Here is a 23,457-nt window from a genome sequence, read left to right on the forward strand (position 1 = left end):
CTCTGCTGTGCAATTGAGAAAGCCTGGCAAAGCAATCTCTGCCTCTTTCCATTCCTCACCAGGGGAGGAGCCTCAGCCACATGAGAAGATAGAGGCTTTGCTGTGTAGTTCCTGTTCAATTGAACAAGCCTTGCAAAGCACATCTCCTGTGATGCAGAAGGAAGCAAGAGAGGGAGAAGGAAGCAGATGACAGCCAGTTGCTCGGGGGCCTGATTTGGCCCCCGGGCCACATGTTTGACACTCCTTATCTAGAAGATCAAACTGTCCATTTCACCATTATCCTACATGATGTAACAAACATTATCCTTCTGTTCTTATTTAGATCCACAGAACCATCCTGAAGAAAAGCCATGGCTACCACCAATTCAAAGGAATCCATAAAAGAAGGCCTTGCTGAGATGAAGGCCTCTTTGGGGCAAAAAAGCCTCCAAGATGTATTAGCTAAAGCTGATAAAGAGTTAAAATTGTTAAAGAACACGACACTTGACATTGCTTTCACAGGGGTTTCAGGAGCTGGCAAATCATCCCTTGTGAACGCCTTTCGGAATATCTCCGATTACGAAGAAGGTGCCGCTGAAACTGGGGTGAAAGAGACAACTATGATGGCCATGAAATATCACCATCCTCAATTCCCAGAACTCACATTATGGGATCTCCCAGGAATTGGGACATCTTCCTTTAAGCCAAAAGACTACCTAGAGAAGGTCAATTTTAGCAGGTATGACTTCTTCATCATTGTGGCCTCTGAGCGCTTCACTGTGAATGACACACTGCTGGCCTCAGAAATCCGAAAGATGAACAAGAGGTTTTACTTTGTCCGCACTAAAGTGGATCTGGCGGTGAATGCTGAGAGAAGGAAGCCAAAGTTTAGCGAGACACAGACCCTGGAAGAGATACGCAAATACTGCCTTCGCAATTTGGTAGAGGAAGGAGCAGTCGATCCCAAGGTTTTTCTCATATCCAGCTGGCATTTGAATATGTACGATTTCCCTCTCCTACAGAAGACCCTTGCAGATGACCTGAACGATCTCAAGAGACCTCTTCTGATCATGGCGATGCCGGCTTTCTCAAGAGAACACCTGCAAGAGAAGAAGGCTGCTATGGAGGCCCTCATATGGAAAAAGGCCCTTTTGTCTTGTGGCGTCGGGGCGATCCCTGTCCCAGGTCTCTCTCTTCTTTTTGATATCGGCCTCTTGGTGAGCACAATGAAAGAGTTCTGCACAGCCTTTGGCTTGGATGACGATTCCCTCCGTAACCTTGCCCAGCGGGTCGGCAAACCTGTTGATGTGCTGAAATCCGCGATCAAAAAGACTCCGATGGCCAATCTGATCAACCCAGAACTTGTGCGTTCTCTGATGACCACGTCAGCAGTGGTTGGCACAGCGATGGTGCTGGAAGAGCTTTCAGATTTCATACCTGTCTTTGGCTCTGTGTTTGGCGGAGTGAATTCTTTTGCCACCACGTTTTACATGCTGAAGGGCTTCCTACGAGATGCCGAGGAAGATGCCGAGAATGTTCTGGCAAAAGTTTCTGAGTGAAGATCCTGCTGAAAAGATTCTGCAGTGAACTTTCATCCCCATGTAGCTTTGCAAACAAAATATAGGTTTTTTTAAAAAAGCAGATAGTATCCTTCACCTCCCTCTAGGGAAGGCCTACCCATTCTTGAACAGGGATGCCAGTCTTGTACCTTTAATCAGGGCTTTTATTGTAGGAAAAGCCCAGCAGGAACTCATTTGCATATTAGGCCACACCCCCTGACATCACCGGAAGTGACATCAGGTTAATTTCCTCATATTGACAGAATACTACAGTGCCATCAGCTGCATTTCATGGATGTGTGCTCTCACATAGCCCAATGAGAGACCTTGTTTCACCGCCCCCCTCAAACATGGCCAGAGAGAGCCATGTGTGGCGGGATGGGCAGCGGCAGGCCCAGATTCTCCTGGGAGGGGGCTCTCGCTCTCTTTGCAACCCCACTGGAGGCGGCAGAGAGAACGGAGCACATGGTCTGGGGTCATGTGGCTGCCTAGTGCCTTCCCTCTGCTGAAGACCTTTTTTGTTGCTCTGGAGCTCTGGCCAAGCCAGCCGGAAATGCGTTCCTGTGTGTTCCTGCTAAAAACAAAAAGTGCCATGCCTTTAATGAAAGTAGAGTTTCACCAGGCTATGTTTCTCATTGTATTACAGGAGCTTTTGTTTATATGAAAGCTCTGGCCAAGCCAGCCAGAACTGCTTTCCTGTGCGTTCCTGCTAACCCCCCCCCAACCCCTCCCCATGCCTTTAATGAAAGTAGAGTTTCACCAGGCTATGCTTCTCTTTGTACTGCAGCAGCTTTTGTTTATGTGAAAGCCTTACAATTTTTCCAGTTCCCTGGGCACCAAAGTAAGCAATAAGCAATGGAAAAATTAAGTCCACATATGGTGCTATTGAACAATGGAGTTGTAGAGGAAGCCCAGGTGGAAGGCACGTGGGCAGTTCACCTTTACTTCCTAGGATCCACCTGCTTTAAGGATGTTTTGCTGCATCTCAAGGCCTCCAATGACCTTCCCCTTTTTAGTAGAGTCCAGCAGCACCTTTCTTCTGTCGCTTTGGAACAACATGGCTACCCTGGACCTACTTTCCCCAACTTGGCCTTCCCTCCTCTTAGTTCTCAGGAGTCTGATAACCTCAAACCTGCTGGAATATCCCATCCTTTCAGCCTTTCTAGTTCTTTGCAAAGGTAGCGGCTTTGTTTTGCTGGGGAACTGAGTGGGGCAGGAGGGTGGCAGGGTGGCAGCTAACATTTTTAGTATTTAGATTGACTAACATGCATTCAGTTTGGTCCCCTGGCTGTAACCTTTCATTTCAAGAGTATCTGCAATGCGTGCTTGTTTATGGTTCATCTTTCTGCTACCTGGTGTGTCTTTCATAGGGGTCTGGTTTCGAATTGTACCGTAGACCCATATTTGCTCATGCCTATGCACTTGCCCCCTATATATACCTTTCTGAGTTTTGTCTGTCCATGTCATGAACCATCCAGGGTGCTCTTTTAGTGTATTGTACTACAGTACCTTCCAATAAAATATTTTGATTTGTATCAGACACACTTTGGAGTCTGTGTCTTCCTGCTGACTAGGGCTGCCAAGCTCCAGCCGGGGGCGAAGGATCCCCTGCCCTGGAGGGCCCCAACCCACTGACAGGGAACAGGCCACTGGGGGGATCCCTGTCCCTGAAGAGCCTCACCAGCCTGCACCAACTCTGGCACAGTGATGCCATCACACCAGGGGCATCACGGTGGGGACGCTCTAGGACTCACGGTAAAAACTCTATGGAACCATAGAGTTTTATCGTGAGTCTTCGAGCGTCCCCAGCATGATGTCCCCACTGCAATGATGTCACTTCCAGGTGACACCATCATGCTGGGTGTGCAAAGAGTGCCTGAGGACCAAGTCCCCTGCCTCAGCGGCAGAGGGACTTGGGAACTCTACTGCTGACAGTTACACCTTTACCAGGGTTGCAGGAACCTGTGATTGCTGAGGCTTCTTGCTGAAAGTGACCTGGTTAGCACTTATGAATTTACTACTGACATGGCATGGGTTGGGTTGCCAGCTTTGGCTTGGGAAATACCTGGAGGTTTTTTGGGGGAGGGTTGAGCCTGGGGAAGCCAGGGTTTGGGGAGGCAAGGGACCTCATCAGGGTATAATGCCATAAATTCCACCCTCCAAAGCAGCCATTTCCTCCAGGGGTACTGATCTTCGTCATCAATTGTAATAGCAAGAGGTCTCCAGCTGCCACCTGGAGGATGGCAACCCGGCGTAGGGCCGAGCAGGTTTGTAAGACAGGACATCCCTTCCAGGGATTTCCCTTTCCCTGCACACACTCTCTCTTTGGACTAGATGAACCTAGAGGTCCCTTCCAACTCTATGATTCTACTTCCCTTGGGCCTGGGGCAAGGAAGGGCCTTAACTGACCATCACTGCTCTTGTTCTAGGGTTTTACTGGAAAGGGTCCCGAGCACCCTCTCTGACCAACGTTCCCTCTAAGTTGTGGAGTCTTGTGAGCAGAAATTCTGCTTTGTGAGCTACTGGCATTAAAGTTGGGAGCTACTGCATACATTAGTGTGCTCTGGGCCATTCTTTGTGAGCTAAGATAAAAATGTGTGAGCTGGAGGCTTAAAAACTGAGCTAGCTCAAACTAACTCAGCTTAGAGGGAACACTGTCTCTGACCCCTCTTTAGTCAAGGCCTGCTTCAAGGACCCAGGCAAAGCGAACAAGGAAAGGTTTAATAGACAATATTTCAGTAAGCAAAGAGAGTGGCCAACCTCCAGGTTGGGCCTGGAGAGTTCCCAGAATTTCAATTGATCTCTAGACTTCAGATATCAGTTAGCCTGGAGTCAGTGTTCCCTCTAAGCTGAGTTAGTGTGAGCTAGCTCACAGATTTTTGGGCTCCAGCTCACACATTTTTGTCTTAGCTCATGAAAAATAGCCTCAGAGCACACTCATTTATGCAGTAGCTCACAACTTTAATGCCAGTAGCTCACAATGTAGAATTTTTGTTCACGGGACTCCATGGCTTAAAGCAGGGATGTCAAACATCTGACCTGGGGGTCAAATCAGGCCGCTGGAGGGTTCCTAACAGCCCCCCAAGCAATTGGCTGTCATCTGCTTCCTTCTCCCTCTCTCTTGCTTCCTTCTGCAGAACAGCTTGCTTTCCAAGGCTTGCTCAATTGCACAGAAGCTACAGAGCAAAACCTCTATTTTCTTCATTAGCTGACGCTCCTCCTTTGGGGAGGAATAGCTTGCTTTATCAGGCTCTCTCATTTGTGCAGCAGAGCTACTGAGCCTTCTATTGGCTGAGGCTCCTCTCCTCAGTCCCCTGGGGAACAAAGGAAAGAGCCAGAGCTTCCTTTGCCCAGTTCCCTGGATCACATGGGAGAAATACAAAGAAAGCACCTTTAAGACCAATGAGTGCTAATGTTTTAAGCATGTTTTAAGGGTTTTTATTAAAAAAAATATCTTTGCGTTTGTGTCCTTTATAAAATTTATATCTTTGCTAGCTAATCTTAAATAGGTACACATGTGGCCCAGACCTACATGGCCTGGCCCAACAGTGTCTCATTATACCCTGATGAGGTCCTCCCCAAACCCTGTACTTCCCAGGTTCCACACCCCACCAATCTCCATGAATTTCCCAAGCCAGAGTTGGCAACCCAAGCAGGAAAGTTGCAAAGATGGGTCGGAATTAACAACAAAGTTCCCTGACCCCCACAACCTCGTTTTAGTTCACATTCCATTGTACTGAAGCCCCGTGGTGCAGAATGGCAAGCTGCAGTACTGCATTCCAAGCTCTGCTCACGACCTGAGTTCGATCCTGGTGGAAGCTGGGTTCAGGTAGCTGGCTCAAGGTTAATTCAGCCTTCCATCCTTCTGAGGTCGGTAAAATGAGTCCTCAGCATGCTGGGGAAAAAGTGTAGATGATGATAGGGGAAGGCGAGGGCAAACCACCCCGTAAAAAGTCTGCCATGGAAATGTATTGATGTGACATCTCCCCAGAGTCGGAAACAACTGGTGCTTGTGCAGGAGACTGCCTTGACCTTTTCTGTTGTACTACTTGTTTCCAGTAGCCCAGATTCACCTCACCACAGCGAGGGATTTAGTTTAGTTTAGTTTATTTATGATTTATATCCCACCCTTCCCACCAAAGTGGCTCAGGGCGGCTAACAACACATAAAATCTAACATAAAAATATAAGTTTAAACATTTTACACAGTTAAAACATAGCAGAAATCTAATAGAACTACACTCAGTTTCTTATGCCGGTTAGTTATAAGCCAGCCGGAAGAGGGTTGTCTTACAGGCCCTGTGGAACTGAGCAAGGTCCCGTAGGGCCCTCACCTCTTCCGGCAGCTGGTTCCACCAGGAAGGGGCCATTACAGAGAAAGCCCTGTCCCTGGTAGATTTCAGGTGGGCTTCTTTTGGCCTGGGGACAACGAGAAGATTTTGGGTTCCCGATCTCAGTACTCTCTGGGGAACATGTGGGGAGAGACAGTCCCTCAGGTAGGCAGGTCCTAGGACATATAGGGCTTTAAAGGTAATGACCAGCACCTTGTACTGGACTCGGTATATTATTGGCAGCCAGTGCAGAACCCGGAGCCCTGGCCGAATGTGCTCCCATCTTGGGAGCCCCAGTAACAGCTGGGCAGCGGCATTCTGCACTAACTGCAACTTCCGGGTTCGGCACAAGGGCAGCCCCATGTAGAGGGCATTGCAGTAGTCCAACCTTCCAAACTCCTTCCAAACTCAGCCTCGCAGCTGCTCAGTCTTCAAAGAGTGAATATGCCGCACCCACCTCACAGGGTGTCTGTTGTGGGGGAAGGAGATAAAGGAGATTGTAAGATGGTCTGAGACTCTGATTCAGAGAGAAGGACAGGATATAAATCTACAGCTGTCTTCTTCTTCTTCTTCTTCTTCTTCTTCTTCTTCTTCTTCTTCTTCTTCTTCTTCTTCTTCTTCTTTGTTTGCATCAGAAGTGAGGTCCTGGAATTATTGTGATGTGTATTTGCCAACCACTTCCTATTACCACTCTACCAAACAGCAGCAAAGAACTGGGATTGCTGGATGGGAGTTCTCCGTTTATAGCAGCGGTGGCCAACGGTAGCTCTCCAGATGTTTTTTGCCTACAACTCCCATCAGCCCCAGCCAGCATGGCTGATGGCTGGGGCTGATGGGAATTGTAGGCAAAAAACATCTAGAGAGCTATCATTGGCCACCCCTGGTCTATAGAGTGAACCTGGCCTCCCTATAGCAAGCCTTGCCCCTCCCACATTTGGAAAAGCTCAGTGGATGACAGACCAAGTGGCAGAAGGCACCATGGTGCTCATGGGCACCACAATGGGGAGCCCTGCACTTTGGTGAAAAAAAGGAGTTTGACATGTTATGGGCAATGTTCATTATTACGTTGTTTCTCTCCTTCCCACATGGAACTCTTGATTTGCTGAATAGACCCCATGCACCACATTCTCTCCTCTTGGGAGCACCTTTAACATCTCTGCCTCCCTATCTCTCCAGTCTTGGGTTGTCAAGTCCCCTGTGACCTCCGGCGGGGGACTTTTGCGTGTGTGCAAAGCGTCACGCACAACACAATGACATCACCTGGAAGTGACATCATCACGCCGGTGATGTCGCGCTCAGCCATTCTAGGAGTTTCCAGGGAAACTCTATGGTTTTCCTGGATGATCTAGCAATTTGGGAGGGAAAACTCCATGGTACAATAGGTACTATAGAGTTTTCCCGGAAACGCCTAGAACGGCCACGCAAGAAGAAGAAGATGAAGAAGATATTGGATTTATATCCCGCCCTCCACTCCGAAGAGTCTCAGAGCGGCTCACAATCTCCTTTACCTTCCTCCCCCACAACAGACACCCTGTGAGGTGGGTGGGGCTGGAGAGGGCTCTCACAGCAGCTGCCCTTTCAAGGACAACCTCTGCCAGGGATATGGCTGACCCAAGGCCATTCCAGCAGGTGCAAGTGGAGGAGTGGGGAATCAAACCCGGTTCTCCCAGATAAGAGTCCGTGCACTTAACCACTACACCAAACCGGCTCTCCACACCAAACTGGCAAGACATCGCCGGCGCAATGATGTCACCTGGAAGTGACGTTCCTCATGCCAGTGACATTGGGGGAGGTTCCTCCCACCAGTCCAACGTGGGCCAGAGGGTTGGGAACCTCCAGGGTGAGAGAACTCCCGCCCGGCCCTGGGGGCTTGGCAGCCCTACTCCAGTCTTCCTTTCACTTCATTTAGACATGTTCTGGCTCCTCTTCCATGTTTCTCAAATCCTCCAACAGCATGCCAGAGTTTTAAAATACATTCCTGATCCAAGATATGGCTTTCAAAAATTATTTCTAAGTTGAGAATGAAAGTGGATGAAAGTGTGTTTTTGGTGGGACTGACACAGTTTCCGGAGTGCTCTCCATTTTTGTATTGTTTCGAAGCCCTGCAGCAGAGGAAATCTGCCGTTTGTGTAGGAAACCTCAGTTAAACCTGGGAACCCTGCAGGAAAAGTCCAGCGGCTGATAAGGACAGCTGCTGCTTCCAAAACTGGCATGGTCTAGTCAGATCTGGGAGTCCAATTCTATGATCCCCAAAAAGAAGGTGTCCCTAATCGTCATTGTTTCTAAATGAAGGGAAGGCATTTAAAAGGTGTGCTGTCTCTTTAAATGTGGCTAGAATTCCCTTTGGAGTTCAACCGTGCTTGTTGCATCCTCGCTCTTGCCTACACCCACAAAGTCCCCAGATATTTCTTGAGTAAGACCTGGCAACACTATGCCCTGCAGTCAACTGGGGATTGGCAACCCTACCCATAAGACATTGCAGGAGGCTCTTGACGCCTGACAATGCACCCTGCACTCTGCTCTAAAAAGAACTGTTTACATGAGTTTGAAGTCAAAACATCGAGATATTAACGGCTGTGGCTCCAGGCTCTTGAGATCTCTATAGCTTCTGACCTAGTGAGGCAATGACTCTGGCCAGAGATTTCTGGTCATCAGGACCATCTCGTTTCTTGACTGACAGTTAATCCGGATTCTAAAGGTATTTAACTGAAGGGTTTGAGATGCTAAGGGCCTTCTGCCAACACTGCGCTTGGGTTTTGACAATGCGCCAGAATGCATTCCTAAATAGGTAAAGTGCACTGTTTATAAGTCTTGATTTGTTTTCCCCACTTCTGTAAACTGAATACTGAAAGTGCTTCTTGTTTGAAAATTTGTGCAGCATGGTTTTCTTTCAATAAATCATGAATACTTTGGAACAAGTCTCTCTCTCTCCCCTTTCTCTCCCCCCCTCTCTCTCCCTCTCTCCCCCTCCTGCCCTCCCTCTCTCTCCCTCCCTCTTTCCCTCCCTCCCTCTCTCTCCCTCCCTCTCTCTCTCCCCCTCCCGCCCCCCCTCTCTCCCTCCCTCCCTCTTTCTCAAATTATGGGGGTTTTGCCACCAACCTCCTTACTAAACCCAGTGGGAATATGAATCCTAGGTAAAGGGTCCTACACTCCTAACATAACACAAGGAAGCCCTTGACCAAATCCCTGAAGAAACTCCTCTCTTGGGTCATACATCCTCAGGAAAAAATGCAGGTAAGTTTTGCAATGGAGCCAACAGAGATTCCATGGCTGCTATTAGATGGGCAGTTAGGGGTGACTCAGAGATGCCTCAGAAACCAACTTAGAAAACCCTTCCAAACGAGCACATCAGCCGCCCGCTCCCATCCTGCATTCACCCTGCCTTCCGGCGTCCTCAGAGTGGCTCAAAAAGCTACCACTTTTGAAGTGGTAGCAAATTTCTGAGCCGCACGCCAGTTGCCTCTTCGGCATCTGAACACAGAAGTGCTCAAGCGAAGTGTCATGGCAGTGTGAACCTGCCACGCCACCCCAAGCTGCTTCTGGCTTTTTTTTTTTTTTTAAAGATATTGCTTTCAAGTATATGGATGCAGGAGTGCACATGCTCATAACCAATAAATGAATGGGGAAAAAAGAAACCCAAACCAAGCTACAGGGATGGTGCGCAACAGCTGTCCGATCACGCCAAGTCACCCTGTGGGCAGGATTTGAACGGTTTGTGTGGGGCCGTGTGGACGGTTTGGGACTCTTCTTTCTGATCCAGCCCTGTTTGTGATGCCTCCCATGCACCCCAAAATGCCGGTCTGTTAGCAGCCCATGGGTCAGTCTGAGGAGGTGAAAACAGCAGGGAGGCGTAGGGTTGCCAGGTCCAACTCAGGACCAATGTTCTCTCTAAGCTGCAGAGCAAAAATTCTACTTTGCGAGCTACTGGCATTAAAGTTGTAAGCTCCTGCAGAAATTATTACGCGAGGTCATCCTTCCTGAGCCAAGACAAAAAACATCTGTGAGCTGGAGGTTAAAAATCTGTGAGCTAGTTCTCGCTAACTCAGCTTAGAGGGAACACTGCTGAGGACATATCTGGGGATTCTGGGGGTGGAGCCAGGAACAAAGTCGTGTCAAGCACAATTGAACTCTGAAGGGAGTTCTGGCCATCATCTTTAAAGGGTCCGCATCCGTTTAAATGCCTTCTGGTTTGGTGTAGTGGTTAAGTGCATGGACTCTGTTATGTCTTGAAACATAAGCTGATGTACCGCATGACGATCGCTACAGAGGCGACCCACGGGTCCCCGGATGTAGTTCGCTAGACACCCCGCCCATCAAGATCTGTGGCGGGAAGTTTGACTGGTCGGGATTGGACTGGTCAGACTGGGGGGCAGTTCCGGGGAATGTATATAAGCGGGACCCGGCCTGCATGTCCCCTCTCTTGTAATGTACCACTGAATAAAGCATGTTGCCTTCAAACTGTCTCGCAACTCAGTACATTACAGACTCTTATCTGGGAGAACCGGGTTTGATTCCCCACTCCTCCACTTGCACCTGCTGGAATGGCCTTGGGTCAGCCATAAGTGTTAACTGATATAGTAAAACAGGATAAAAATGCAGAGTATAAACAGCAAACTATTTACCACCCACAGCAGAGGATCCAGTGTTAAGCCCCAAGCTATGCCTGGGCAGGCAGGGTTATTTGGGGCTGGTGGTGGTGGAAGGTGCTCCATGGGGCTGTGATGCTGTAGAGTTTGCCCTTTCATCCAGAATAGCTGTGGCCTGGAGATCAGCTGCCATTCAGGGGAAAGCCCAGGTCTCACCTGGAGGCTGAGATCCAGTCTTCACACCACGCATGCGAGATCAAGCCCTTGTGTTGTTCCCCAGGAAGCATAAGGACTTTGCACGGCGCGGATGGAGTCTGATTGTACAGGTGCAGTTAGCCTACCAGGAAGAAGCAGAGGTGAACAAGAAATAGAACAGCAGCAGCATCTGGAACACGAATAAGATTAAGCGATAGCTTATCGAAGTGAACTAACTTCATGGCCTTGGTTTGAAATCCAAATGGTTACGCTGAGGTCGCCCCTATGCAGCAGTTGGTGATAGACAGATAGTTTGGTTGGCTATTGGCAGGCCTCATTTTGGGTAGGAGCTCACAGCAGCAGAGCTCTGGAACCTCTAAGTGGAGAGCCAGTTTGGTGTAGTGGTTAAGTGTGCGGACTCTTATCTGGGAGAACCGGGTTTGATTCCCCACTCCTCCACTTGCAGCTGCTGGAATGGCCTTGAGTCAGCCATAGCTCTGGCAGAGATTGTCCTTGAAAGGGCAGACTCTTATCTGGGAGAACCGGGTTTGATTCCCCACTCCTCCACTTGCACCTGCTGAGATGGCCTTGGGTCAGCCATAGCTCTGGCAGAGTTTGTCCTTGAAAGGGCAGCTGCTGTGAGAGCCCTCTCCAGCCCCACCCACCTCACAGGGTGTCTGTTGTGGGGGAGGAAGGTAAAGGAGATTGTGAGCCGCTCTGAGACTCTTCGGAGTGGAGGGCGGGATATAAATCCAATATCTACTTCTTCTTCTAAGTTTTATTGTGCTCTTTCTTTCTTAATCCACCCCCACCCCCCAAAAAACCCCACTTGCTTCTGGGCTCTGTTGTTCAACTCCCTTGTGAGAATTTTGCTGAACTCTTAAGATTTGACAAACTTTCTAATATTTTACTCCACCAAAAATGGGGAAATAACCAAACCACATAAAGCAGACAGATGGAAATCTTCCTCATGCCACTGTGACCACAGGAGGAAGTAATTGAAAAAGTACGATGAGATGAGAGTAAGCTTTGATGAGGACAATTACAATTCAAGAAGCATTTTAAGGTAGATGCCAAGCTGATATCATTTAGTCCACCTTTCAATGATGTCAGAGGTGTATATGCCAATGAGTTGTGCCAGTGAGCTCCATCACTTCTTTTTCTACAAAATGACCCCTGATGTATTGGGGGGAAAAAGAACTTAACCTGTCAGCCATGTAGAGAAAAACAAAAACAAAACTACACACACATTTTAAAAACCCTGTAGCCAAAACCCACAATTTGTGGGAGTCTTTTGCAGGTAGAAGAGCCCTGTGGCACAGAGTGGTAACGCTGCAGTACTGCAGTCCTAAGCTCTGCTCACGACCTGAGTTCGATCCCCGGGGAAGCTGGGATTTTAGGTAGCCGGCTCGAGGTTGACTCAGCCTTCCATCCTTCTGAGGTCAGTAAAATGAGTCCCCAGCTTGCTGGGGGGAAGTGTAGATGACTGGGGAAAGCAATGGCAAACCACCCTGTAAAAAGTCTGCCATGAAAGCAACGTCACCCCAGAGTTGGAAACAACTGGTGCCTGCACAGGGGACCTTTTTTTTCCTTTGCAGGTAGACCTAGCTAGAAATGCCCAATACTCAATAAACGAAAGAGCACTTGGGAGAGGGGTATGGTTGGGATGCTGTAATAAGGGAGATCCTCTTCCAGTCCCTGCTTAACGTTAAAACTCACAAGATGACCATGGACAGTCCTTGAGAGAGAAGACCCGGCTTTAGAAAAATGTTGAGGGGATTAAAAAAGGGGAGGATGAGGTAGCTGCTCCTAAGCCGCTTGGAGCAAAGGAGGGATAAACATTAAGAACAGATTAGGCAGTGAACACAGTCAGCTTTGCCACCTTATGACGAATTGGGGAAGGGGGTGGTGGAGAAACAGGGTTCTATATTCCCAGAAAAACAAATCTGCTCTCTTTGTTTTTCAGGATCTTTATGGACTTTCGTCTGTGCCATGAAATACAGAAACTTCCGTGACAACGAAATGTCTAAGCCTGTCAAAAAATGAAACATTCTGTCGGAAGTAAAATGGAAGGCCTAAAGAGCTGTGTATAACTCCGGAGAAGAGCTATTTGCCAGTCAGAGTACAGATTTCCCAGAAGGTAAGAGAAACTTTTCTATTTTAAAAATGTAAGATTTGTTTTCATTTTTAAAGCCATCCAAACGTATAGCCTGTTAATGTTAAATGTCTGGTTATAAGTGTAGGCAATTCTCCTTACAGCAATGGATTGAATAGGTCAAAACAAAATAGTATATCATTCCCAGTTATTTGTTTAATTTTTTTGAGAATCTGTAAGTAAAAAAACTTAATCTGAGAACAGTCCCACCAACAATAAATGAAATCAGAAATACGATAAAGTTTTATAATAGCTATTGTGAGATAGGACCTCTTTTTCTGCTAAGCATTCCATAACTGATTTCCACATATCTATAAAAAGTCATAAATGGGTTATTTACTATTTTGCTTAAAATAAAATGATCCCAGTGTTATTTTCTATAGGTTTGTACAGCTGGTATTTTACTGTCCTTTCAATTATAAGCTATTAAGTTTCTAGCAACCAAAAGTAATACTGAAATTCTAGCATTTTAAAAATTATTGTAATTAGTATTCCAATAGTTCAGTATCACTGTCTCCAAAGTAAGAGGTACCGGTAAATCATGCCCAGTTGTTTGTTTAATTTCTCTGAGAATCTGTGACACAAAAAACTTAATCTGAGAACAGTCTCACCAACAGTGAACGAAATCCGCTATAGTACCACAGCCTTTCCAGCATTGAGAATCTATAGGAGGATTTATTCTGTGTAAGTTTGCTGGAATCTTATACAATCTTACCATTATTTTATACATTTGAAAATGGATGTTAAATATTCTTGAAGTGTTGGCAGGGGAAAGAGGGATCCCGTATTTCCCCCCAGACTTCACATGTTAATACTTTATCCCAAACTTTTCTGATTGTGGCTTGTGCATTGGTGGATTGAAAAGAAAACGTGGTTCTTGTGCCATTTTAGTTTTCTCTGTAAAGCAATTTGAAGCTTTTTTTTAAAAAGCATGAATAAATGGCTTTTGGGTCGGCACAGTTAAAACATTGCAAATTGTAACTGAGAGACCACCCTCAAGTGACTTGTTGTTTGCTCCAAATCTAGCGACTGAGGGAAATTGCTGGCCAAATGTAAAATGCCTCATAACTGCTTTAAAACTTCCTTTCTGTTGGGATTAGAGACAGGATGCAAAAGGACCCCAAATGAGACTTGTACATTTTTGTGTGCTTGTAAGGGATTCAGCAGGATCAGATTGTGTATACTGAAATGCTACCAGGAGCTACAGATTAGGGTCACCACCAGGGCAGGGGGAGGGGGACAAGATACCAGAAGCTGAAAGAGCCAGGAAACTCAGCATTTGTTTTCATGTGAAGTTGAGGTTATACTGGAATGGTATGTGAAGCCTTTTCAGCATCCCTGAACACACAGGAAGAGTCTATCTAGCTGTGTGGGAGCTCCACTAGAGGAAGGAGGCAGAGCTTCTGTCCCAGATAGGGTTGCCAGGTCCCCCGGGTCTTCAGCAGGGGATAAGGGGGTAGAGTTGCCAAATCCAGGTTAAGAAACTCCTAGAGGTTTGAGGATGGAGCCTGGGGAGGACAAGGAACTCAGTGGGATACAATGCCCTGGAGTCCACCCTCCAAAGCACCCATTTTCTACAGGGGAACTGATCTCTGTAGTCTGGAGAGGAGCTTGAGATGGCCCCACTGATGGACCTCCTGATGGCACCTGGTTCTTTTTGACCACTGTGTGACACAGACTGTTGGTCTGGATGGGCCATTGGCCTGATCCAACATGGTTTCTCTTATGTTCTTATGGAATGCTAGGAGATTCCCAGGTCCCACCTGGAGGCTGGTATCCCTGATCCCAGAAGGAATGCTGAGGGTAGATTATTGAGATTTAGATTGAGGAATGAATGCAGGGAACAATTTCCTAAAAAGTCCCTCATGGAATTACCGGGGTGGTGGAAGAATAGGTTCCAGCCTAGAATCTTATATTGGCATAGTGTGAAGGGGAGACAAAATGGATGTAGTGATTTCACTTGGAGAAGGGGAGCTTGATGAATAACCCAATGTGGATCACACTATCATCTGCTGATATCCACTTCTAGAGGTGTTAAATCTGAATTGGGAAATGACGTCACATGGAAGTGATGTCATAACATCAGCAATGCTCTTGTCTACCAGAGCACCACCCCAATGCAACTTCCCCCAACCCTAACAGGTGGCCAGGGGTGACCTAACAACCTTAAGTTGGAGCCTGAGGAAGGCAGGGCTTGGGGAGGGAAGAACTTCAGTGGGTATATTTCTATATAGTCTACCCTCCAAAGCAGCCGTTTTCTCAAGGGGAACTGATTTCTGTGAAGATCTACTGTGAAGATCATCTGTAATTCCAAGAGATCTTCAGGATGCACTTGGTGGTTGGTAATCCTGTTGACTTCCTATCTGAGGCGCTACCCCTGATTCCCGGGGAATCAGTGCATTCATTCCTCAATCTAAATTATGTCAGTGCTGGGGGACGTTTCCATTTCTTTGCTCCACCTCCCACAAGGGTATTGAGAACTGAGGAGAAGAAAGGGCAATTGCTCCAGTTTTGAGACCTTGTTGGGAGGCAAGTAGGTAAAGTTCAGAAGAACATAGTGCAAGTTTTCTCATTTCAGTGCAACTAAGTAAGAAAGGGGACTGCTGGTTGTTGTGTTCTTTGGTCACGTGTAATGCAGGCTTGTGTGTGTATGCGTGTCTAGGACCACTGTCCGTTTTGACCCAAATTCACTCTAGGGGAAGCCTGAACATAATGAGCTAATCTTCCTTCTGCAGTCTTTCCTGTTCTTCATGGCAGGTTGCCAGGTGCCCCCTGGACTTGGGAGTAAGCAGTGACTTTTGTGGATAATCAAATGCTGTGCTGGGGATTATTAGGAAGGGGATTGAAAACAAATTAGCCTCTATCATAATGCTGCTGTTTAAACCTACGGCAGCTGCAAGCACGGGTAGCTTCAAGAAGGGGTTGGATAAACATCTGGAGGAGTTCCATCATTGGCTATTAGCTACGATGTACAAATGGAATACTATTTCTGGGGCAGTGATGCTCTGTATTCTTGATGCTTGGGAGGGCTTCTGGAGTTCTGGCCTCACTGGTGGACCTCCTGATGGGACCTGGGTTTTGACCACTGTGTGACACAGAGTGTTGGATTGGATGGGCTACTGATCCAACTTGGCTTCTCCTATATTCTTATGAATCTATGGCAATATACCCGATTGAAGCCTTTCCCCTTCTCAAACCCCATTGTACTCAGCTTCCACCCCCCAAATCTCCAGATATTTCTCAACTCAGAGCTGGCACCCTAGCAAAAAAAGCCCTGGTTGGCGGAACTTATTTATCTTGATGGGGAAACTTATCTATCTTACATTTCCCTAATAGGCCCAAAAAGGAGATGACTGAGAGGTGATATGATCACCATCTTCAAGTACTTGAAGGGCTGTCATATAGAAGATGGTGTACAGTTGTTTTCCATGGCCCCAGAAGGTTGGACCAGAACCAGAAGGGTGAAATTAAATCAGAAGAGTTTTTGACTAAACATTAGGAAGAACTTCCTTACAGAGTGGTTCCTCAGTGGAATAGCCTTCCTCGGGAGGCAGTGGGCTCTCCTTCTTTGGCGGTTTTTAAAGAGGCTGGATGGCCGACAGTAATGCTGATTCCATGAGCTTAGGCAGATCATGAGAAGGAGGGCAGGAAGGGTTGCATCAGTGCTTAGTTGTCACCATTTCTTACATGTCCAGGAAAATGCTGATCGCCAGAATTTGGGGTCAGGAAGCAATTTTCCTCAAGACTGGCCAAGGATACTGAAAGGTTTTTTTTTTTGCTGTCTTCTGGGCATGGAGCAGGGGTCACTGGGTCTGTGGGGGGAGATATTTGTGAATTTCCTGCATTGGGCTGGGGTTTTAACTAGATGACCCTGGAGGTTCCTTCCAACTCTATGAACCTATGCTTCTAGCCTGAGCAGAAGCTCCCTGAGGGTGCTCCAAGTTGGGAACATGATACTAGGGCAAGAGAAGGGGAGAGGGAAGCCTGAGAATTAAGTTTTGAAAACTGGATGATTTAGGGTTGCCAAGTCCCTCGTGGCTGCCTGCAGGGGACTTTCCCCCCCTTCACACACTATGTAAGTGTGGCATGATGATGTCACCTGGAAGTGATGTATCATGGTCGGCATGCTCTAGGAATTTGAGGGAAACTCTATGGTTTCATGCAGGGATGCTCCAGTAATTTGGGTTCACCCCATAGAGTTTCCCATGAAACCATAGAGTTTCCTGTGAATTCCTAGAGCGTCCCCGCACAATGTGCTCAGTGTGATAATCACTTCCAGATGCCGCACATACTGCACAGCGATGGGACTCCTTGGGGTGGGGGGATCCCCTGGTGGCCTCCTCCCTGCTGGCAGGTTGGGGCCCGCCAAAGTGGGGGATCCCCTGCCCCCCGGTGGAAACTTGGCAGCCCTAAGCTGATTTGACAAGACCTGGGCATATAAACCATATAATGTTTGGTTAGGCCCTTAGTTCCAAGGGTTGAATTTAGAAAATGTCTTTGCCATAAATGTCCCAAAAGTCTTAGAAGTAACAATCCCCATGTGAATTTACCTTAGCCGGCAGGGTTCCTATTCAAGTAACATAGGGAGAGGTGTAACAATGGGATATTAGGTTGGATGACTGAAGGAAAAGCCAAAGAGAACCACAGTCTTGCAATGTGTGCTTTTTTACAATACCACCATTTCCTCGTCCATCATGGAAATCAAATACATCGAGCAGAGATCTAATTCTTCAACAGTGGAGGGTTGCTTAAAAGCAATATCCCCACACAATTAAATCTAGAACCTCAAAATGTCCATTTCACCATTACCCTACATGAGCTAACAGACATTATCTTTCTGTTCTTGTTTAGATCCACTGAACCATCCTGAAGGACAGCTATGGAAGGCACCAACTCAGAATTCACAGAAAAGGAACTTGAGGCAACAAAGGTCTCTTCGGAACAAAGAAGCTCCCAAGAGGAATTAACTAAAACTTCTAATGAGTTAACATTCTTAAAGAACACGACGCTTGATATTGCTTTCACAGGAGTTTCAAAGGCTGGGAAATCATCTCTTGTGAATGCCTTTCGGAATGTGTCAGATTACGAAGAAGGTGCGGCAAAAGTAGGAGTGCATCAGACTACGATGCGTCCAGAGAGATATCCCCATCCTCAGTTCCCAGAACTAGCATTATGGGATCTACCAGGAATCGGGACACGTGCATTTGAACCAAAGGAATACCTAGAGAAGGTCAATTTTCACAGGTATGACTTCTTCATCATCGTTGCCTCCGAATGCTTCACTGTGAATGACGCGATGCTGGCCTCGGAGATCCGAAAGATGAATAAGCGTTTTTACTTTGTTCGCAACAAAGTGGACCAGGTGATGGATGCTGAGAGAAGGAAGCCAAGTTTTAGTGAGACACAGACCCTGGAAGAGCTAAGAAAATACTGCCTTTCCAGTTTGGTAGAAGAAGGAGTGAGCAGTCCAAGGGTTTTTCTCATATCCAGCTGGTATTTGAATATGTACGATTTTTCTCTCCTTCAGAAGACCCTTGCAGAAGACCTGAATGATCTCAAGAGGTGTCTTCTAATTGTGGCTATACCGGCTTTCTCAAGAGAACACCTGCGAGAGAAGAAGGATGCTATGGAGGCCCTCATCTGGAAGAAAGCCCTTTTGTCTTGCGGCGTTGGGGCACTTCCTATCCCAGGTCTCTCTCTTGTTTTTGATATCGCCCTCTTGGTGGACACAATGAAAGATTTCTGCAAGGCCTTTGGCTTGGATGAAGATTCCCTCAACAATCTTGCAAAGCGGGTCGGTAAACCTGTTGACGTGCTGAAATCTGCGATCAAAAAGTCTCCGATGGCCAACCAGATCAACCCGGAATTTGTGCGATCTTTCACAACCAAGTCCCTGGTGGTTGGCTCTGCGTTGGTGCTGGAAGGGGTTTCAGATTTCATACCTATCTTAGGGTCTCTCGTTGGTGGAGTTAGTTCTTTTGCCATCACCTACTACATGCTGGACAGCTTCCTAGAAGATGTTGTGAACGATGCAGAGAGCGTTTTGGCGAAAGTTTTCGAGTAAAGATCCTGCTTGAAAAGATTCTGCAATTAACCTTCATTCCCTTGTGGCCAGCATAGAAAAGATATGCTTTTTAGAGCAAATAATAGTCTTCACCACCCTCTATGGAAGGCCTACCTGCTCTGATGACTACATCAGTGATGGTTGACTCTGCAACGATGCTGTCTTAAGGATGTTTTGTTGTGTCTCATGGCCTCCAGTGACCTTTCCCCGCTTTGACCTCCCCTCCTCTTAGTTCCTTTTTCAAATCTCCTTTGAAATACAGGCTTGTTGGGGGTACTCCAAATAGAAGCCTGTGGCTCCAGAACCAATATTTGGACTGGGCACCGCTGTATGTCCTTTTGCAGGGTACAGTCTCCAGAAGTGGTGTTCCCTCTAAGCTGAGTTAGCGTGAGCTAGCTCACAGTTGTTTAGCCTCTGGATCACACATTTTTGTCTCAGCTCAGGAAAAACAGCCCCAGAGCAAACTAATTTGTGCAGGAGCTCACAACCTTAATGCCGGTAGCTCACAAAGTAGAATTTTTGCTCGCAAGATCCCGCCGCTTAGAGGGAGTATTGCTTCAGGGTGTGGGGATGTGTCACTTGGGGGTGGTCCAAAGATAGTTTTGGGGTGCAGCCTGGGCTCAGTGTCTGCTTGTGTGGTTGCCCTGATGTCACCCCACTTTGGAGTGGCTGGCACGAGAACTGCTCCTTAGACCAGCAGAGTCCCCTTAACATGGGGGTGTATGATGTATGGTGGTCCAAACCTTATATGTTCAGACAGCCAGGAAACACGCCTTGCATGCACTTCAGAGATTTGGTACTGGGAAGTTCTCAGTAGCTATTTAATCCAGTACCAGCCCATGGTAAAATAAGGTATGTACAGGCAGGATTTGGGGGGCAGATGTGTGTGTGTGTGTGCGAGTGCACACATTAAATCTGGAAGGGAGGCATGGCTAGGTCAGGCCAAATCTGCTGTGTGAGCTCACCCTGAGTCAGTCCTGACTAGCATTAACATGGGAGACCTCCAAGAAATACCAGCATTGTAACAGAGAGGCAGGCAAGGGCAAACCACTTCTAAATGCCTCTCACCTTGAAAACCTTGTGAAAACCATAAGCACACGTGAGCACATGCATGCACACTCGGCTTTTTTGGTAGAAAAAGCCCAGCAGGAACTCATCTGCATATTAAGCCACACCCCCTGATGCCAAGCCAGCCGGAACTGCGTTCCCTGCACACACACAAAACTCTCCAAGGCTTAGCCAAAAGTAACGCTGTCAGAAGCACAACAGGACTGTTTCTAAGTAAATGTAGGTATTTTCTTAATTACTGGAGGAATCTCTGAAGGAAGACTGAAGGATTATAAAATGCAGGTAGATAGATAGATAGATAGATAGATAGATAGATAGATAGATAGATAGATAGATAGATAGATAGATAGATAGGTCAGCTCTGTGCTTTGGAAAATCTGTAAAGCTATTAATCTATAAATCGCCCCAGCAATTCATATTGCTGCTGAAATAAGCAGGGGTCGTTTTGTGGAAAAACAGGTGGTAGAGTTCATTAGCATAACTCATTAGCATATGCTGCCTTGCCTCCCACCAGCCTAAAGCAACCTGGCACAAGAAAGGAGAGCCCTGAGTGAGCAAGGCCTGCTTGGGCTGGCAAGAGATCCAGCCAGCCCAAGCAGGCCTCGCTCACCTGGGGCTCTGCTTGGCCACCCCCCCACACACAGTCAAAAGGCCAGCAAGCCACCCACCACACACAATCACATAAGAAGTGGGAAAAGGGTGGCATGGGCTTCTCCAGGGGTAAATGCGGGCTGCGGGGTGTGTGGCAAAGCCCCTGGTGGCTAGCTGGCTGCTCGTTCTCCTAATCCAGGGATTGTTATGGAGCTGAACCTACTATTCAATGGACAAGGTAGGTGGGGAGGAGGAGGGGGAACCCTCAGAAAGGTTCAGGAGCTGTGCTCCTGTGAGCTCCTGCTGAATTCAAGACCTGGAAATAAGTAACCATTAAAGAAACAGGCTGAAAAACAAAATGCGCTTTCTCTTTCAAGTCGGCTCTGTACGTTGGAAAATCTGTAAAGCTATAAATCTACAAGTTGCCCCAGCAATTAATATTTATGAATTATTAAGGTGGGTGGCAGCTGCTGAAATAAGTAACCATTAAACAAACAGGCTGAAGAACAAAACACCCTTTCTCTTTCAGCTCAGCTCTGTACTTTGGAAAAGCTGTAAAGCTATTAATCTATAAATTACCCCCGCAATTCAGGTTTATAACTCCTGGAATTATTAAACACAGTGGCAGCTGCTGCTGAAATTAGTAACTGTCATGTTTTGGTGAGCTTGAAACATGCTTCTATTCCCCCCTAGGATCTTGGTGCCTTCATACTGATTGGCTGTTCCTATGGAACTGGCCAATCAGGATGACGGGCACTCCTATGGGTTATGCAAATGAAGGATCCTAGGGAAACCAATGGGTTTGTTTGGCGCTTAAAATAGGGTAGGGTTGCCAATCCCCAGGTGGGGGCAGGGGATCCCCCGGTTTGGAGACCCTCCCCCCGCTTCAGGGTCATCAGAAAGCGGGAGGGGGGAGGGAAATGTATGCTGGGAGCTCTATTATTCCCTAGGGAGATTTATTCCCATAGAAAATAATGGAGAATTGATTCACGGGTATCTGCGGCTCTGGGGGGGCTGTTCTTTGAGGTAGAGGCACCTAATTTTCAGTATAGCATCTAGGGCCTCTCCCCAAAGTACCCCCCAAGTTTCAAAAAGATTGGACCAGGGAGTCCAATTTTATGAGCCCCCAAAGAAGGTGCCCCTATCCTTCATTATTTCCTATGGAAGGAAGGCATTGAAAAGGTGTGCTGTCCCTTTAAATGTGATGGCCAGAACTCCCTTTGGAGTTCAATTATGCTCGTCACAGCCTTGATCTTGGCTCCACCCCTAATGTCTCTTGGCTCCACCCCCAAAGTCTCCTGGCTCCACCCCCAATGTCCCCAGATATTTCTTAAATTGGACTTGGCAACCCTAAAATAGGGGCGTGTTGAGGGTTGCTGGAATGTATATAGCTGGCATTGTTCTGAGAGTTGGGTAGCTGTTCTATCTGCAAATAAAGATCTGTTTGGTTGATTCGCGCTGTCTGGACTCACTACTCAACAGTATCCACTAAAGAGGCTGGAAAACAAAATGTGTTTTCTCCTGCTCTTTCACTGCTCTTCAGGCTCTTACAGGAAAGAGAGTGAGTATGTAGGTTACAGAACAGGTTGGTTTTATTCAGATTAGGACATTTCTGTTGCTGTTCATCTGTTTTATTTTTTGCCCCCCTTCCTTTTTATGATCTGCATAAAAACTCTAATAAAATATTATCATGAAATTTCTGCTGCTTTCCCTTGCCTGGCCATTTGTAAAACTTCCTGTCATCTTTTTGAGCTTACTGTCATCTTGCACCAGGGTTGTCAGGTACTTCCCCCTGCCAACCCTTTTCCAGAGTGGCTTTGTTGGGTGGCAGGAGAAAAAGAAATTAAAGAAAAAAAATCACTGTTGGAACATCGGCGTTATGTCACTACCAGGGAAAGTCTGGAAGTAAGGGCCCGAACCTGCAGGCAGGGAGCATGCCGCCGAGGGGATCCCTGCCCTCAAAGAGCCCCGTTGCCACATGACTTGCCCTGCGCAATGATGCCACGGATGCTCTAGGAATCATGGTAAAACTCTATGGTAACAGAGTTTTATCACAAATCCTAGAATGTCCCTGGCATGATGCTCTAGGAATCGTGATAAAACTCTATGGTGCCATGGAGTTATATCACAAGTCCTACAGTGTCCCTGGCGCAACATCCTTAGCATAATGACATCACTTCCAGGCGACATCATTGTGCCACATGTGCTTTGCATGCATAAAAGAACAGCCCCCCACTGCAACAGCAGAGGGACTTGGCAACCCTATCTGGAAATGACATCACACTTCTCTTGGAATTGCCAGGAAGTCTATGGTTTTACCACGCTAGAAAGTCTATGGTTTTACCATAGAGTTTCCAGTGGTTTCTAGAGCAGCGCAAACCCACTTCTGGATTTTCTGGAAGTAACATAACACTGTTGCACATGTCCCCACCCCCAGACACCAGCCGGTTGCCACATGCTGGCCGGCTACCCTATCTTGCATTGACCTCAGTCTCTTTTGCCACAAACAGCTATGCAAGTGATCAGTTTCTTTTGAATCACCTCTCTTTGACATCTCTTATTAGCAGGTTTTCACACTTTTGGCCCTTTCTGTCCTGAATGTATTCCTTTAATTGAAGCGTTAAAACTCTGTTGGGGTCTTTCTCAACTCGAACTTGCCTACTTGTCACAGTAAGTGAGGCACCCACATGGGAAATAGGAGGAAGAAAAGGCCTCTGGCTTCTTTTAGAGCAGGGGTCCTCAACCTAAGGCCCGCGGGCCAGATGCGGCCCGCTGAGGACGTTTATGCGGCCCGCCGGGTTATGGCAAAATCAGACCGGAAGTGATGTTCGACCTAAACTTGCGTTAGCAATGCACACTTCCAGCACTGGGCTGAGGCGGCAGAGACAGAGTGTGAGGCAATACCGAGGTGAGGTGAGTTCCCAGGCTGG

At 47.2% G+C, this 23,457-nt stretch overlaps 1 protein-coding gene across 1 annotated transcript; it reads left to right on the forward strand.

Moving 5' to 3' along the window:
• Window positions 1-331: 331 nt before the first annotated feature.
• On the forward strand, window positions 332-18,868 carry LOC132585836 (interferon-inducible GTPase 5-like). The gene is made up of 2 exons (XM_060257712.1): window positions 332-1,534; window positions 17,677-18,868. The coding sequence occupies exons 1-2, from the start codon at window positions 351-353 to the stop codon at window positions 18,866-18,868; spliced, it is 2,376 nt and encodes a 791-aa protein (XP_060113695.1). The 5' UTR covers window positions 332-350.
• The last annotated feature ends 4,589 nt before the right edge of the window (window positions 18,869-23,457 follow it).

The sequence above is a fragment of the Heteronotia binoei genome, chromosome 17 (assembly GCF_032191835.1).
Source record: "Heteronotia binoei isolate CCM8104 ecotype False Entrance Well chromosome 17, APGP_CSIRO_Hbin_v1, whole genome shotgun sequence".
Lineage (NCBI taxonomy): Eukaryota > Metazoa > Chordata > Lepidosauria > Squamata > Gekkonidae > Heteronotia > Heteronotia binoei.

Coding starts and splice junctions, on each gene's coding strand:
- LOC132585836 (XM_060257712.1), top strand. CDS start 351: ATGGCTACCACCAATTCAAAGGAATCCATAAAAGAAGGCCTTGCTGAG. Junction 1,535..17,676: donor GTTCTGGCAAAAGTTTCTGA/GTGAAGATCCTG, acceptor ACCATCCTGAAG/GACAGCTATGGAAGGCACCA.